Source organism: Neopsephotus bourkii, unplaced genomic scaffold (genome assembly GCF_033783945.1).
Source record: "Neopsephotus bourkii isolate Nb327-2 ecotype Australia unplaced genomic scaffold, CSIRO-AGI_Nbou_v1 NB_1765, whole genome shotgun sequence".
Lineage (NCBI taxonomy): Eukaryota > Metazoa > Chordata > Aves > Psittaciformes > Psittacidae > Neopsephotus > Neopsephotus bourkii.
The window spans coordinates 8376466-8394157 of NW_026902239.1; the positions used below are offsets into that span (position 1 = coordinate 8376466).

Below are 17692 nucleotides of genomic sequence, written 5' to 3' on the forward strand. Positions count from 1 at the left end.
TTGTGTAGTAATGAATTACAGGAGGAAGAGAAACTAACTAACCAAACAAACCCCCTTAGATCTATTTATCTATTTAACGCTAGCGCAGTTCCTTAAATAGTGTGGGTTAACCCCGGTGGGCAGCTCAGCCCACTCAGCTGCTCACTCATTCCTCCACAGTGGGATGCAGTGAGAATCGGAAGGGCAAAAGTACAAGCTTTTGTGTTTTAATCACATCCAAAATCAGCACCTTACAAGGTGTGAGGAAGAAAATTGTCAATTCCAGTCAAAACCAGTACATTAAGATATCATTGCTGACTTTAAATATATTAGCTTGGTTTGGACAGCATTTCAATGTGATTATTAGAAAAGGAGAGGGAAACATATTAGGGAAAAATACAGTGGTTTAGTGGAGGTGGGGAGGATGGCGGGGGTGTCATGATTGCAATTTAAGAGTGAAATTTCACATACATGAATTAAAATCACAAAGAGAGATAAGAGCACCTGCATAGCTTTTTCAAGTGAAGCAGTCTCTCCAAGTCCCCATGCTATCCCCAACATGACTGGGTAGATGTGTCATTTTTTCCTTTCCAGCTAAACTAACCTAATCTGCTTGTGCCAAAAACTGCAGCAATTGTTACAAAACTAATTCTTTTTACAGGTCAGCTATAGCAGCATAAGGTCATTTGATCCTGCAGTTCCAGTTGCAGGACCTCCGCAAACTGTTTCAAAGCTGTGGAACAGCACGCACCACGTCTTCTCACACTTGCATCCTGGTACTACTTACCAGTTCTTCATACGTGCAAGCACTGTCAAAGGGTTTGGACCAGCGACCACAATCAATGTGACAACCAACATCTCAGGTAAAAACAAAAAACAAGAGCAGGAAAAAAAATAAAGGCTAATGCTTTTGGACTTTTTTTTTTATTATTTTTTTTTTAAGACTGGAAAAATCATGCCCTGGTGTGGAATGGAAAAGAAAACCCCTAAGAAAAGCCTGTCATGTTGTGAAACTATGATACTGAAAATGTTTTTGAGCATATTTGCCAGAGTAGCATAAGCTCAGGGATAAATCCTTGCATGACATGAAAATTGCACACCTGTAGTGGTTAACTGTTTGATTTTGTGTAATCTTCTACTTTCATCTGAAGATTATGAAGTGCTGTACAAACCTTAACTAATTAAGCCTTACAGCACTCCATAGGTCATTAAGTACTGTATTTGTTTTGCAGATTAGTAAAGTCAGATGCTGACTTACTCAAGGTGACACCACTTAGTAGCATGCAGCTATAACAGAATTGGGGTGGTTAGGAGGAAGTGTGAATTTTATTTTGCCAGATTCATATAGGCCTGATTCCTTGTGCCTTTATTCACGTACCGCAGTGCACCAAGATTGGCACTATTTATCTAAACACCACACTGCAAACTCTAGAAGAAAGTGATGTCCAATGCCATGCCTTAGCTTTTTTTTTTTTTCAATTTCAGTATTCTCAAAAAAAAGGATAGTTTCTCATGAAGTTGATAGCAGAAGATAAGTAAATTGTTATATCTTGAAAGAGTTGATTTTATGGCATCGCAAGTTCAGAGCTTGGAAGAGAACAATGAATTCAGTCATTTAAAAATTTAAGCAGCACAAAGCGGGTATTTTCCTTAATATATGCCATAATGAAACTTCTATTGTCCTATAAAGTGAAGTTAATAATGTATTGGAGTGCACCTACCATTTCTATGGGAAACTACTCACATAGTCTCCTCACCCAGTTCCCAAAAACGTGCATAAATCAAAATGTGAGAAAAATCAGGCTCGTTGAATTATGTAGCAAGTGAAATGCTGTAGTTGTCATAGTCAAATGGAACGATTTGTTGAATTCCATCCCAACACATAAGTACTAGCACTCCGCATACCGCAAACCCAAAAGAAAAGCCTCCAACCATCAAATCACCAAAAAAAGATAAACAAGCAAAATGTTTTTTTCTATTTCTCTATCTACTAGGTTGTTTTGAAGTCTAATGTTTTACCCAGGTTACTTTATGGTCCTTGTGTTTCTTCACAGTAAATCCCAGTTTGTAAATTTTCATGGCTAATGGTGGTGTAGTACTTGCATACTTGTCTTCTAACCATTTTGTAGGAGGAAAAAAAAAAAAACAAAGAAAGGTGTAACTATGTAATAGCTTGCTCTGTGTCTGTCCCCCAGACATTTCAGTATTTTGAGTAATAAGCACCTTAACATGTTTGGATTGTTTTCCACCCCGAAATTTCAGGAATTTTGAACAGAATCACATCAACCACGCTTTCTAGACACAGTATACGTCTGTTCTTTTGGCAAAACATGATTAATATGAGGAAATCTTAAAGGCAGGCTGTGACGCCCTTTATATCTGAATTTCAGCCTGTTGTTTTTTTCATCCTGTTTTATGCTGAGCTGTTGTCTTGTTTCACTCTGCATAGCTGGCACTTTTTAGGAAGGAATGTGTTTCAGGAAATGCTAGCTTTATTTTAATGATGAGAGAAATTACTCATTTTAAACAAGCTTACAAGTAGTTGCTGTGATCCTAGTGAACATGGTGTAAACAGTAATTTATAAATGAACATTAAATTAACACTTTTTCTAGAAAATAATATTTCCTGAAATAAGAGTAATATTTATGTTCATCTCAGATCTGGGACTAATGAAGCAAAGCTTTCAATCTCTCAGTGCTCTTCTATCTATTGATATATTATTGTAAAATTATTATGACTGAAATGATTGATATCCTGCTAGGAAACATCCTTTTTGTGAAAATTAATTTTGAAATACACAGGCATCATTAACAATATAAAGATATAAAAAAAAAGCCAACCAACACCCTTACAGATAGTTTTCAAGCTTGTTAAAGATTAATAATTAATATAAATTTGTCATTTTCTGAATCACAGAAAAACCTCTTTTTTTCCTTGTGCTACAGCTAGAGTCAGCAACAATATTACCAGTAAGGACTGGTTTGTGGCAGCAGAATAAAGTTGGATGGTTGAAGTAATCACCAACACCAGCCATCCAACCAAGAACATGGGGGTTGCTGCCATGAAGACCTGACAGCCACTTCATTAGTGAATCAGTTTCTGAACTGCTTCTAGTTTTGACTTTGATCTTGTTTTTTCTTAATACACTGGGCTGAAGAATGCAGTGGTTCAGAAGCCGATTAATAAGCAGCTTGACCATGCGTTGTTAGAAATGAATGAGGAAATCAGCATGCGAATAGACTCCCCTGTATAGTTCTAGTCCACAGATGCATGTCTTTCCAAGCACAGTTTTACTGCACTTGAGTTGGTATTGGCATGGTCTCCTTTGACCTGTAAAAGGATATGTAAAAGGTTCTTAAATTGTTGGAGGAGTAAAAAGAGAGGTGTCAGAGATTTGGTCTTCAAGATGGTGATTATAGTTCTTTGTAAGGTAGAAATAGTGAAGCCAAAATGAGATTTCTTGGTCTCAGGGTTTCTTGGCAGTCACTGCCTCCCTCTTTCTATCCTTGAATAAACCTGTTTGACTTGATAGGTACCATGATTTGAGGGGGAGCAGTAAGGTTGTCAGTTATTGGTGAAGTCCCCATTCTTGCTGTAGTAAAAGATTGAGCCTAACTAGAAAATCATTAAAAAAGATTCATGTGGCTGGTGAAGACTGTGGCTTTGTACTATATTGCAAACAGCAATAATCTCATGAAAATTCAAAATGCTTTCACTGATTTGATTCTTATTCTTTTCCTTCCTATTCAACATTAATCAGCTCCCACTTTACCAGACTACGAAGGAGTCGATGCGTCTCTCAATGAAACCGCTACTACAATAACTGTACTCTTGAGACCAGCACAGGCCAAAGGTGCACCCATAAGGTAAAAAAATAAATTAAAAACCCTGAATAATCAAGATCATTTTTTTGGGTTAATTATATGCTGTATGGAAGCCGATAGAGCTGTTCATTTCCAAGTGACATTCATTTGACTTTACTGTTGTTTTTCTTAGCTAGGCTGAGCTTGCCAGTAGATCTTTAATGAAAAAGATTTTTTTCTTTTTTTAATAGTCATGACCTGAATCATCCTGCTGGCTGTCCTGTTTGATTTAGGGTCCCCAGGACCAATCTCCTATCCATTATCATTTCATTTTAGTTTCTCACAGTGTCTCTGAAATATGAGGTTGAAAGGTGTTTGTCAGAAAGTGGATTTGAAAATAACACTTCCTCTTCAGTGCTTCACATCAGCTATTCAATAGCATATATGTATGATTGCAAAATTGGAAGCTCAGAGGAAATAAGAGAATAATAGTGATGAATACAAACTATTTGACCTTTTTCCTCTCAGAATACTTCTTACTAGAAATCATGTAGCAAGCTATTAAATTTTATTTGCCGTGTCCTATAATCATATTAAAGTGTTTCATTTATGTTAACTTTGAGGGGTCTTTCCCTTTCTGCACTCTATTGAGAGATAATTTAATTCTGTTTGCAAAGATTAGTCTGCATCCTGCTCTTTGCTTCTACTCGTTAGTGCAGAAATTTTGTTACATTATTTGGTTGCATTTGCGTTTTACTGATGTGGCTGCATCAGCAATATTCAGGGACAGGGTTGACTAATTGGAGGTTAATTAGCTACTGAACATCAGAACCTTTTCATGCTCTTACCCTTGTGACATTTTAGAGAAATGCGAGCTAATGCATTTAATTCTGTGTTACATTAAGTCAGTTACTGTGGCACAGCTGCCGTCAAGTAATGTGCCTGAGCCCTAATATTCCCTAATAGGAAAATAAACTATTTCTTAAGTCTGTTTTCATTAAAAGAAACGCATATTTTACATGGATGTTGTAGGGATGAGTCATGTACCTATAAGCATTTTTATATGCTTTTCATATAGCCACCCTTATCATCGATATGCTCAAATTATTTATATTCTGTTATAGAAGATAATCTGAAGTCATTCCTTTTATAGGAGATACTGGGGGGGTTTATATTCATAAATAGTAACCCCCTACATTTCTGAAATATGTAGTTTCTGAAAGATTGACCTGGACCAAACCTAGGATTTTTTGGGGTGTGAGCAATGGTAAAATGAACAGAACTACATCCTACAGAACTTTGATTCCTAAAATAGGGGTTTTGTTGAATTGATACAGCAGAAACCAATCCTGTGATCTGAAAATGGTTCCAAGTTATGCAAGTGCTTAAACTCACTACACACCTTTGTAGGTGCTTTTAAAGACTTCCAGGTGTCGTGTTGCTGGCTGTAACCAAAGCCGTCCCTATTTGGGAAATGTGGTATCTGTCTCTCATCTATACCATACCAGATCCTTTCAGACTTGTATGTGGTCTCCCGAGTCGGTTGACGCATAGGCTTTCCCAGAGCACGCCTGCCAGACACCATGGTGGTCTGCTGACAGTGGTGCACGTCTTCTTTACAGCAATTGGTGTATGGTATATTTATGCAGACAGCAGCAGGCACTCATCTTCCATCCCACCACTCACTTTGAGAGGGGTCGGTCTCTCGCAACGCACTTTTCTGTCCTGGGGGTTTTCTTTTGTGAACAGGTAGCATGATGGTATGTGGCTAGAGGATTACTCGTACCTAGCTTGAGGAGTTCTGCTTTCCATGCACGGTGCTGGCAGGCAGGTAACTCACTGCAGAGTAAACCTACAGCACACCACCTCATGTATATCTCTCAATTTTCCTTGCAGCATCCTCAGTACTATGGCATGAGCTACAGCACTTATGAAGATGGCAAAAAGGATCTATGTACTAAATGTTAATAGATAGTTTGACAGAGTATTAATAACTGTTGTTTGAGTATGTTCTCAAAAAAGTATACGTTCCTCTTCCTGTCTCCCATCTTTTCTCTCCACTTTAATTAATTTCTAAAACCTAAGAGATTACGTGTAATTTCTAACATCAAAAGGCAAAGGAAATATGTCCTTTACCATAACCAAAGAGAGTCAAATGCTCTTTTTCAGCCTGACACTGAAGAATACAGTTGACTTTTTGAAAAGGTTTGTTTGCACTCAGTGCTCTAATCGCTGGAACTGTAGATGGTCAAAAGATCATTTTATGCAATAGCAGTATGTCCATGTTTTAAGAAAAATAAATAATAATGATAATAATAAAGCTTAGTCTCATACTCTTTCACTTTGACAAACAAAATACTGTGATCAGATTTTGTTGTACTTCAACCTTTCCATCAGTACAGCCCCCCAGGAAATGGATTTTCCTTAACTCAAGTGTAATCTATATGCAGCTGTCAATCATTTATTTAAGAACCTAGATGCCATAGTCATCACTGTTTAAGCATTACTCTAATCATATCTTCCCTGTCAAGTGTTACTGTGTAATCTCTAGCATTCTTTATGGCCTCCTGAAGTTTTAAACCAAGTTACAAACTAGAAATGGAAGGGGAGATGGGGCTGTATGGCTCAGGCTCACTCTGAAGCATGTACCGTTTCACCATCAATCTTGTGGATGAGATACCAGTCAGTAGAATCAATGGTGCTTCACTGATTCATCTGAAGATGTGATTTGTCGCTGTCGTTCTTCTGAAGGATTCTAATTGAGCACCAGAACAGCAATCTTATGTTTTCAAATCCTACTGCAGATGCAGATTACAAACAGCGTATATCAGAATCAGGATAGACAACTTTTTAATTATGAAATTAATTTTATTTGATTTGTAAAAGTTTTTTTTTCTTGCAACTCAATACGCAAAATCAGGTTGTTTTCATTTTGCAACTAGACTAATTAAGTGGACCATGGCAGGAAGCAGCTAAAACTTAGTTATCAGTCAGGATTCCAAGAGCTGGGGTTGTAACTCAGGCTTTCAGTCAGTCTGGTACCTGTCAAAGGAGAAGATGCTTTATCATCACTGGGCCTGAATTACGAACAACATTTTCACTGCCATACCCCTTTGGAAGCCTGAATTTCTAATGAGAGGTGAAAAGGAAGATCTGTTGGAAGGGGCTTCCTTCAGCTGTCTGTAATGGTCTTGGTCAATAGGGAGGTACTGTGCAGGTTTTCTTGAGTAAAAAAAAAGTAAAAAAAGGGGTTGGTTTTGACATGAAAAATAATTTCTTCATGCAAAATCTCAGCTGAGGAGCTCTTTACCTGCTATGTCTTTCTCTGCATACATGGCTGCCTTAGGTGACTGTTTGGCCTTTATGATCCCAATAACTTACGTAGCAGGTTTTGAAATTTGTATTACTCTTCAGAATAGCTTAGAATTTATTTTAGTCACCAGGTTGAAGGACTACTGTCATCTAGGTTTTTCCTTTCTCTCTATTTCTCTCTTATTCTTTCCTTGATGTATGGGAAGACCAGAAAAAAATTGCTATTGTAGGAATTCCCCCAGCACCACTCATAAGAAAACTTTCTCAAAAATTGAATTCACACCATTACACAAAAAGCGTGTAGCAAATGTAAGATCATTGAAGCTAGAATTATTAATATGTAAAAAAGGAGAATGCATAGTTGTTAACCTTTCACTTATAGGCTGATATCAGACCACATTTGCAGTCAGTGAATACCCTGCTTTTGAAGTTGCAAATTTAACTTTAGCTTCTTTCTTCACATCTTGCAGCAGGGTGTCCTTTCTGAACACTATTATGAGTACATAGAGTAACAGTGCTGCTTTGGGGCCCTATAGCATTTAGTAAATGGGTTTAAACAGATGGTATCACAAAGGGCCCAGAGGTAAATGACTGTATTCCTCCATGTCTTGTTAGTCTGTAATGTTGCATGAAAAATACAGCCAGATCCTGTTTCCCACACAGATAGGCACATCTTTTATTAAAAAAAAAAATGCTTTGTCAAAATAATTGAAAAAAAACAACAAACAAAAACCACTAAGCAACAACAGCAAAAATAAATAAATAAAATAAAACAAACAGCAAAACCTCCCCAAACAAAAACTTAAAGCCTTCAAGACTTTATGGAGACTCTAAAGACTGAAGACTGTGTTAACTTAAAGTAACTGTATAAATGCAGAAGGCTACAATGTGTATATCTGCTTATTTTTTTCGAGGGTTTGTAGCTTTTCAGATGTAGGGACCCCAAAAGCATTATTTTTTGAAATATTTTATGTAAATTGCTTTCATTTGAATTTTTTTCAGAACCTTCACATTTTATCATTTCATGCTTAAAATTTTGCAATACCTTTTCTATCACACTAAAAACTGCTGCGTGTTTTTAAAGAATGCTATTGAAAGAGACTTTTCTGATATATAACACTCCTGCCCTTCATCTTTGATTTTGGTTTTGGTTTTGTCTCCAAAGAGACTTGACCCTTAAAGAAAAGATGCCTCATTTACACCTTATTCTATAAAATGGGGGGGGGGGGGGGATATGGAGGGGAGGAGGGAAGGGTGGAGAGAGTGTTGTTTAATTTGGTATCTGTGGCAGAGCTTTGCTTCTCAGAGGTGTGACAAACTGGGCTGTTCCAGGGGACAGTTGCCTCTGTCATGCACAGGTATTGTCTGCCTTTCTGCTTTCCCCGCTGGCTTTCTCCTATGAAGTTGGCAGGTGTTACAGATGACAAGTTTCCTGCTCTCCTCGCACTTCAGAGAGCAGAATTTGTGTCTGTCCCAGTCCTTTGGCAGCTCATGAGAGAAAACTGCAGGATGGAGGGAGCAGAGATGCGGTGTCTATGTTCCCAGGGCTCACCAGTTGATTGGCTGCCCAGTTTGGAAGCAGTCATTTTAACCCTGCCTGGGTCCACAACCAGGCCAGGGAGGGAATGACAGTGCCAGTAGTCATTTCTTCTCTTTGGATGTTATAAATAAAAATTATTTTAAATACTTTATATCCTGACAAGTTTGTGAAATATCGATGCTTTTAGGGGATTTTGCTAGTACATTAATTTTGAAGCATAGAAATATTTTGGGTGTTCAGGGGTCTTGTGGAAGTGAATTGTGGTGCAGGCCACATTAACTGGACATGGTTAATACATAGAGTTTAACACAGTAGGTGATTTTCAACCAGACTCAGTTCACAGACGGTTTATGAGAAATAGAGATCCATGGAACCAACTCATAATGTTTTTATTTATCTTCTTTTTACCTGGAATTTCAAAAATGAGGTGACCTTGTATATTCCTTTTAAACACTTTGAAAGGGAAGAAAGAGGCTTTCCTCCTTAATGTTTTAGGTGCTAGGAAAAGGGAATGCTAACTTCTTCTTTTAGCTCCAGAAAGACATGAAACTAATTTCTTATTATTTCTTCTCTCCTCTCTTCCATTCTACAGTATCATACTTCATCTCTGCCACTACAGTTATTGGGTTTTCTGGGCAGTAGTAGCAAAGAAAATTGACAAAATAATTTAATGCTGCCCCATAAGTTCTGAAAGAAGGAGGATTGTCTTTTCCTGTGCCTTTTGGAGTCCCTGGAGCAATGCATTGGCACTACGAGAGCTCTGTTCCATTTTACTATTTTTGTTTAGGCAGCTTCAAAAAAACCCAAGACAGGAAGTTCTGCTGGCTGAATTGAATACAGGTCTTGTCTGAATTGATAGGTCTTGTCTACATGCTGAGGCACATTTTCATACTAATTTTTCATAAGGTCTTCAAATATATCTGCATATAAATGAGAAATTGTTTGCATGTATACAAATCTGTGCATATGTGCGTACGTGTATGTATAATTCTTAAACCCCAAACCCCTCTTTTTTTATCTCCTTTTTTATATATATATATATATATATATAAAGAATTGCCTCTCGCTCTCAATATGTAAATTCTGTACTTCTGCACAGCAGAGGAAGCTGATAGCAAGTTGGTAACAACCTGCAGTTAGGTAGTTTCTCTAAAGTAAAAGAACAATTATAATTACTTGTTCCATTTTGAGCAGGTGCTTTTGAAAAGTAACAAGCCACGGACCATTTCAAGACAGATATTGGGAGTTTGGGGTGGCATTTTAATAGGAGAAATGCCATCTGCTTCAGCAATTTGTAACGTTTTATCATTGACAACTGTAGAGGAATGAGGCAATCTATTTTGGTGAAATGGACAGATTTCTGTCCATCTGTGCTTGTATCGCAGCATGTCACTTGTACTTTAGATCTGCATAGCTCTGAGCCAAGATAGAAGCCACAGCAAGGTCAAGAGGTGGAGAAGCCTGTCAGCATATTCTGTCTCTAACGATATGACAACTGCAAATTGGTGCTTCAGGCACAACCTGGAGGTAGTCATGATGTTGGCCCTTGAAGCTCATTTTTATCTGATATCCTTTCAAAAGAAGATGCTAACTTCAGATGCTTCCGATTAGCCAAGAGTTTAATCTAGTGTAGATTAAAATCAGATTCGTTACTGGGTTTCTTCATTAGAAAAAAAAGAAAAATAGATATTGTTGTTATAAGGATTATAATTGTTATTGTTTTATGGATTTGCATTGTTGTTTCTTCTGGAAAAAAAAAAAAAAAGTTGGTTCTTTCCAGTGGCTGAATTAAATAGCTCTATTTCAAGCCTTTGTTTCTTCTCTTCATCTACACATCTGCTGTCTTTTTCTTTTTTCTTCATTTTCTATTTAAGTTTGCAGAAAGCAATTGAGTTAATTATTATTAATTAATTATTAATAATAAGTCTTTTTGGAGCCTACAGATTTGTCCCTAGCAGGTGACCTTAAGGTTATGCTAGTTTTCTTCTCTCACCAGCGCCTACCAGATTGTTGTTGAGGAACTGCACCCGCACCGAACAAAGCGAGAAACAGGTGCCATGGAGTGCTACCAAATCCCCGTCACCTATCAGACTGCTCTTAGCGGAGGGTCACCGTATTACTTTGCTGCTGAGCTGCCCCCTGGGAACCTGCCGGAGCCAGTCCCTTTTACCGTGGGTGACAACAGGACTTACCAGGGTTTCTGGAACCCGCCACTGGCTCCTCGGAAAGGCTACAACATCTATTTCCAGGCCATGAGCAGCGTCGAGAAGGTAAGTGCCAATCACACCTTTCTCCTGCAAGGAGTCAAAGACATGGCCATGGTGACAATTAGAGGACTGTTGGAGCTGGATGTAGTAGGTGTTGGCAGTGACATGGCTGTAATCCCTTCCATGCTTTGACAGCATGCTAACATGCCATTCACATTTCACATCCTCCTTGTGTGAATTTTTTATTTATAGTTTAGAAAACTATAGGAAATTGCAGTCATTTGTCCATAGGAATATCTATATGAAGTGTCCAGGCAGGTCAGAAAGGAACTAGGAAGGACAGCGAGACTGATAGCTGCTATTCACACCAGACCCATCAGAAAGGAGAAGCTGCTGTGTTTACCCATTCTTACATTTGGGTCTCGGCAGTGATCGAACAAATCCTGGCTAGCAGGCAGCCTTGCCTTGGAGTCTTTCAAAGAAAATCTCACCTTCTACCCATGGTTATGAAAACTGCATATGCATCAAGTTGAATGGGGACAAAGGAGGAGGTAATTAAACTGTACTGGAGCTGCTCGAGAACTGGATGCTTTTTTTCTGACAGAAGAGACCATACCTTCCTTTTAGTTCTTACCTACAGACCTGTATGAAGCAAAGAAAGCAAACTAAAAGGTAACTGCTAGATACTCATCTATATTTCCCTTACCTACTACAAATAATTCCCTTTGCTTTTGTTGGCTTCCAGCAGACTAAATTGTAAGGGAATTTGTTTCATTCCTCAAGAAATAAAAGAGAGGGAAGAGTAAAATAAAAATATTAAACATAAATTTACTTTGGCTTTTACATTTTGACAGATAAGTCAAAACGTAACAAGACAGATAAGGGAAGAACATACAGTTTTCTACTTTAACTTGATTTCAAGTTGTGATCCAGCTTAATTAAAAAATGTTTTTCTCTGGTATGACTTACAACTTTGGATCAGATTTCTGTTCCTACAGGGATTTGGGAGGAGGTTTGAGGGGCTTTGCACTGCATTCTTCCAGGACAGAGATCTAGTTATTTTAAGATAACCTCTAAGCTGCAGAACATTTAAACGATTGCTTTCCACCAAAATCGTCAAGGGAAAGTAAATTATGCTCTCAAATATGCTGTAGGATTGTGATGAGGGTCATGCTGTGATTTTCACAGACATTTTGACCAAAAGTGGACAAGTAAATCCAGTAATTGGGAAGAGTGCTAATTAGGTAAGATTATTTTGATAAAATTTGCTGGGCTTTCATTTAGATTGAAAAATTGTCTTTATGGAACACTTATGGGAAGCCTCAACTCACAGCTTTGCTTGTTCTTTATGAGCTGTGTTTGCAAAATAGCACCAACATATTTTGCCTGTTATGCGAGAATCTTTAAGAGAGAGAATCCCAGGGGATGCACTCAGGGATGGAGTTCTGGGGCCTGCAGGACTGAGGGAGCATGTTTTATAGAATGAAACTGCTGTTATTATATTTTCTAATTACATAATAATATTGTTTAGAGTTATTTAATACAACAGCAGATGCATCCTCTCACTCAACCTTATGCTATTTCAGTATGTTTGCCTTTAAAATGACTGTACATTGTATAAAAAAGGTCAGAGAGCCCATTTGTGACTGACCCTCATCTGTTCAAGTTGTCCAAACTGTGCATAAACAAGTCATTTCTCTGTTTCTTTATTTCAATTGCTGACCAAACTTCTGAAGGAGAGGGGGAAAGTAGGATGCATATAAATGGTCTTTGCATGTGCAACTTCTGAAGCATATCACTGTTAAATCACTGTCTTTCCTGGACAGGTTATATAGGTTGTAGATTAACTGTGTCATGTTAAGGAGTACCTGGGCTGTTTCTGTGCTCATTCCATACTCAGAAGCAGAAGGGAACATGCATCAGGTGACTCTGTTCAAGATTGTCAGGATGCAGTAAGAAAGTTTGGAGACAGAGTTGAACAAATGTACCTTCTTTGCTGCATGTTACTCTCAGAGGTCAACACTGGTGCAGGTTTTCTATGCCATGACATAAATAGGAGCACCAAACCTTTTTTATTTCACTGTACCCTCTCTCTGTATTCTTATGGCATGATTTCCTTTAGAAATCTTACTCTGAAATTTTACTACATTTGGGCTGTCTTGCACCTTTTATTCCCATCATTATCCTGAATAATACAGACCTATGTCTCAGTTTCATCTAGTTTTCAAAGGTAAAACCTCCCAGCTTCCTCTCCTGCTAAGACCAGAGCCCTGAGCCACCTTGTTGGGTTGCCCCAGCTGATCAGCAGATCTTAAGATGAATTTAAGGAGTGGGGAGGGTAAGGAAAAGTAACTTGATCTAACTGTTTTCTTTATTTTTCCCTCCTCAACAGGAAACCAAAACTCAATGTGTTCGAATAGCTACCAAAGGTAAGAGGCTTGTCCCTCCACTCAAAATAGCTTTTTTAATGAAATGTGACATTTGTATTAAATGTTTGAAGCAAGGCGATAACTGTTCCTCTATTTTGAGCCACTTGATTGTCTTAAAAGATAATGATCTACTGGTTCTTATTATTTGGTCTTGGGCCAAAAGAATAATGTTATAGCAATACTCATGATTTAGAAAAAATAAGCACCCCTTTGGTTTTGGGGTTTGTTTTTTTTTTTCTCTGTGGTTTTTGAGGTCTGCTTTTAGGCTGCTGGAACATTGCAAGTGGCAGATAAATGGACTGGAGACTAGCAAAGGCACTTGATTGAACTGTCTGTTATGCTAACAATTATTTCCAAGCAGGGGTAGGTAGAAATAACTTAAATGAAGGACATGATAGTTAATGTTCCTAAGAGCAAGCTCTGAACGTTAGCTAGACATAGGGGAGGGTTGATTTGAGGAAGGCCTGTGTCTTTGATGGCAAGTGAGGCCCAGGGCTAAGACTGAATGCATAGCTGTGAGAATAAATCATATTGACCCCACATGCAGTGGGTTAATCACATACTGCTCACTCAAAATTGCTTTTTCATCTTCAAATGAGGACTTAGTTGTTCTGCTTATTGTTATCTCTAGCTTTGACTGTATTTATAGCCATTCATTCTGGTTGCTTGATTATGTCAACATGAGAGTTTTTTGATAGACCTCAGCAGCATAAACAAGACAGGACTTTACAAGTGCTGAAAGAGTGATCTGCAGAGGCCCAGCACTACTTATATTGTCTTTTCTAATTGCATATTGATACTCAGCATAAAAACAACTTTAGCTACGAGCAAGCGGGCATTTAAAGTACTGTAGCAGCACATCAGCACCCTTTTATTAATCGCTTCTTTCAATTTAAAATTTGTTCCAATTAAAAGCTGATGCCTCCAATGAGGTGCAGCAGCCAAACATTTTTTTGAGCAACCAGCAAATAAAATGCACTTCTCAACACGTGTTAAATTTTCATCTAGTGAGGTAAGCTAATAAAAACAGGAAATTAAAACTGTGAGCTAAGTCTTCTGTGAAAAGTACATCAGCATTATCTTTCTTACGTTTACCTGGCAAGATTAAATATTTGAATTAAGATACATTTGTACAAAGAAATATTTATGTACCGCAAGCATGTATTGCTAGGATGTGAGTCAAGGGATAGTCTTGAAATGTTCAGAAAAAAAACTAAATTATTGCAGGACTGAGGAAGTGGAAAGCGGTGAACTCTCATCATGAATTTTCTGGATAGTAAGAACAAAACAGGGAAAGAATTCACCTGTCTTACGAGGAAATTACTTTTACTTAACTGTACTCTGTCCACCGATCTCAAAGTAATGTTCCCAAGAGCAATAGTCCTGGTGGTTGCTTTTATGCTCCCTCTGCCATAACAGTCACATTCACCCCAATGGCTGTAGTCTGAAAGAAGGGGGAAATGAGCAGAAAGTTTCTTACTATCAGGACATAAATCTTGCCTTTGCCACTCTGGCTAAGGACAAGTTTTCCTGAAGTAAATGTCTTATATATCAGTACTATATTCCTTGAATGTGGAACTAAAACCCGAAATGTTTTTTTCTCTCGATGTGAAATGTGGGAGGAGGCAACTTTAGGAGCAAAGGCTTTTTTTTGCTCTGAAGGAAGGCATTTAATAGGGCATCATAGCTTCAAAGTCACATACGTTCATACCTGTCAAATGAGTTACACTGGTATTCTAAACCATGTTTTAAAAGTTGACATTGATTTTTTTTTCCATGTTTTCATTGTAAAAATAATACCAAGATTTGTTGTACTTAAAGAAAAGTATACTTAACATATTCGTGTATATATATGTTCATCTGGTTGTGCTGATTTTTTTCATAGTGTGTAGGTTTTCTTTGAGTCACTGACCTGGGAGACGTCAGCTTACATTTGTAATGTATTTATAGGGAAAAGAGGACTGCCTCTCCTTACCTAATGCACCCCATTAAAGTTAACATACCCTTTTAAAATCCATAAAATTGTCTAAACTTTGTATTCAGGTATAAAAGCAGTGTGTCATTCTATAGTTCTGTGTCATTTCCCATTACTTGAAGCAGCCTACAGTTGGACACAATGAATTTTGCTTTGAACATTTTGAAAAGGCATTAAAAAACATAAAGAGCTGGAGAAGGGGGACATAACATTAAAGGTGCATGTAAAAGCAAGACAAAATTTCCCTGGTGGTGAAGTTCAGTATTACCTGCAAAGGTACTTTTTCATATTATCTCATTCAAACATCGGGTGTAATTTACTGTGTATATTCACACTGATGAGATGTAAAGATCGGGAAAAAATATGGTAGTAATGTTATGGTTTGGTGCTGGAGCAGTTCATAGCCCTGAAATTATAATCTTGATAATTTAACTTTCTTAGAGTGTTTTCCCCCTGAGTAATTTTCTGTTTGCTTAGGCAGTTCCTATTAACAGAATTTACATAGATTTTAATATGTAAGGGTTTTGCATGTACCCTTCCCACAGATTCCCATTCCCTGCCTTTGAGAACTGATGAAATAGTTTCTTATTTGTGTCAAACTAATGAAAGTCAGCAAATTTAAATTGAAGTGCTCAGACTTTTTTAGTCCATATATTCCAGGTGCAGTGTTCTCATGTGCTTGTGATAACAAAATGCACTGAAGCTTGAACTCATCTAAAAGATGGTGCCAAACCATGACTGAAGTATGTTGCTGCTTTTGGTGTGTCTCAAAAATAATGTTTTTAGAGTAAGCTGAGAGATTTACTGTGTCTGGTGTATTAAAATACATTGACTTAATATTTTGTGGAAGAAAATATTGGAACAGCACCAGATTAAAAAGTCTCCTGTGCAGTTCCTGTGTACTTGCAGCTGAAGTATGAATGCCAGAATGATTCTTTGATGGCCATGATTTAGGATAATAATAGGATTCCCCCTTTTTCTGGACACCTATTTCCACAAAGTTTGTAAGACCTTAATTACTTTATGACTTTTGCCCTTCTGCAAATTGGACTGAATTGGCCAAGGAGGTCCCAAGTTATTAGATGTGGTGAGAGGGTATGAAAGTTGCACACAGTCTGTTCACATAAGCTTTGATGCTTGAGAAAACTAGGTTAAAAATACCTCCTTGTCACGCAAGCGGTGGGTAGAACATACCTAAAGCACCATTTCCATTACATGTATAGCCCAGAAAATGTATGAGCTGTGAACCTTTTTAATTCCTTGGATGCTTTTAGCCAATATTGTCTTACTCTGTTAACCTGAATTCCATTCCCATTCAGATCCTCTTAGTAACAAGTGTTCAACATCAATTAAAAAAAAAAAAACCAAACAGCAAAACAACACGACCAAAGCCATAACAAAACAAACCCACAAACAAACCAATTGTTCTCTGCCTCGTTATTTTTTGAATCTAGCTATGAGTATTACCCAGTCGCTAATAATCCCACACATAGTAACTGAAGAAGGAGAAAAGAATTTTAAAACTCTCGTTTTCTAAGTGCAGAAAAGGGTAGAGAGACTAATAGGTAATAGATCAGATATTCATTAGGAATGGAAAGATGATGGAATTATGCTAAGAAATGTGCATTATTTGACAAAAAAAAAGTGTTACATATAATTTTCTAACAAAAGTTCTAAAACTAATTTGGTAAGGCAGAGTTCAACTCGTCCATAACATGCTCATAGCACAATGAATGCATGGTAACTCAATCAAGGCATTGATAGAGGCGTGAATAAGAGATGCGTGATTCTTGAAGCATGCACTTCTGAGTAAAACAGGATATTTATGACTGATCAGTCACATCTTGAACTGTGTGAAACTTTGAATAGGTTTTCACTCGCACATGACAGCATTTCATTTTGCAGTCTAAAATGTTATCAACTGCTAAGAGAATGAAACTAGATTAACATAGAAAAGAAGGATGCTTCAAATTATTCGGCATTTAAATAGACATTTAAGAGGACATAAGGGACAACAGAGCTGTTACTTAGCAATGGGTATATGAAGATGACATTTCTGACAGTTTGTAGGCTGACATGTTTGAGAGTTGCACTGATTTACATGTATTCTTTTGTTTTGTTTAGGAGACTAGAGAAAAATATTGAAAATTGAATCAGAAAGAATGTACTTTGGCAGTAAATAAAGAGGTGGTGGGCCTGGCAGATCCAGTTGGAAGGAATAAAAGAAGCCCAAGATTTCTCATTTGCATTTATAACATGAACTTCATCACCTCCAAAATTATTTTCCCTTGTGGTTTTAATTTGTATTATTAGTTCAGGCAGTGTAGAAGAACTCTGTCTCTGTGCACGTTTGGTTCATACAGATGGATGAAAATGCTGTTTGAGATGATGAGCATCTGGAAGTAATTGTGAAATAGCAGAAAATGACTTTTTAATCTGATTTGAG

General features: G+C 37.5%; 1 protein-coding gene across 10 annotated transcripts in view; it reads left to right on the top strand.

Moving 5' to 3' along the window:
- The window catches only part of PTPRK (protein tyrosine phosphatase receptor type K), a 408592-nt gene that overhangs the window by 323935 nt on the left and 66965 nt on the right, over positions 1-17692 (top strand). For all 10 annotated transcript variants that reach the window (XM_061378250.1, XM_061378252.1, XM_061378253.1 and 7 more), the window contains exons 10-13: positions 641-842; positions 3741-3846; positions 10632-10905; positions 13235-13271. In XM_061378250.1, coding sequence (XP_061234234.1) covers positions 641-842; positions 3741-3846; positions 10632-10905; positions 13235-13271 — 619 coding nt within the window. The remainder of the gene's footprint in view (positions 1-640; positions 843-3740; positions 3847-10631; positions 10906-13234; positions 13272-17692) is intronic.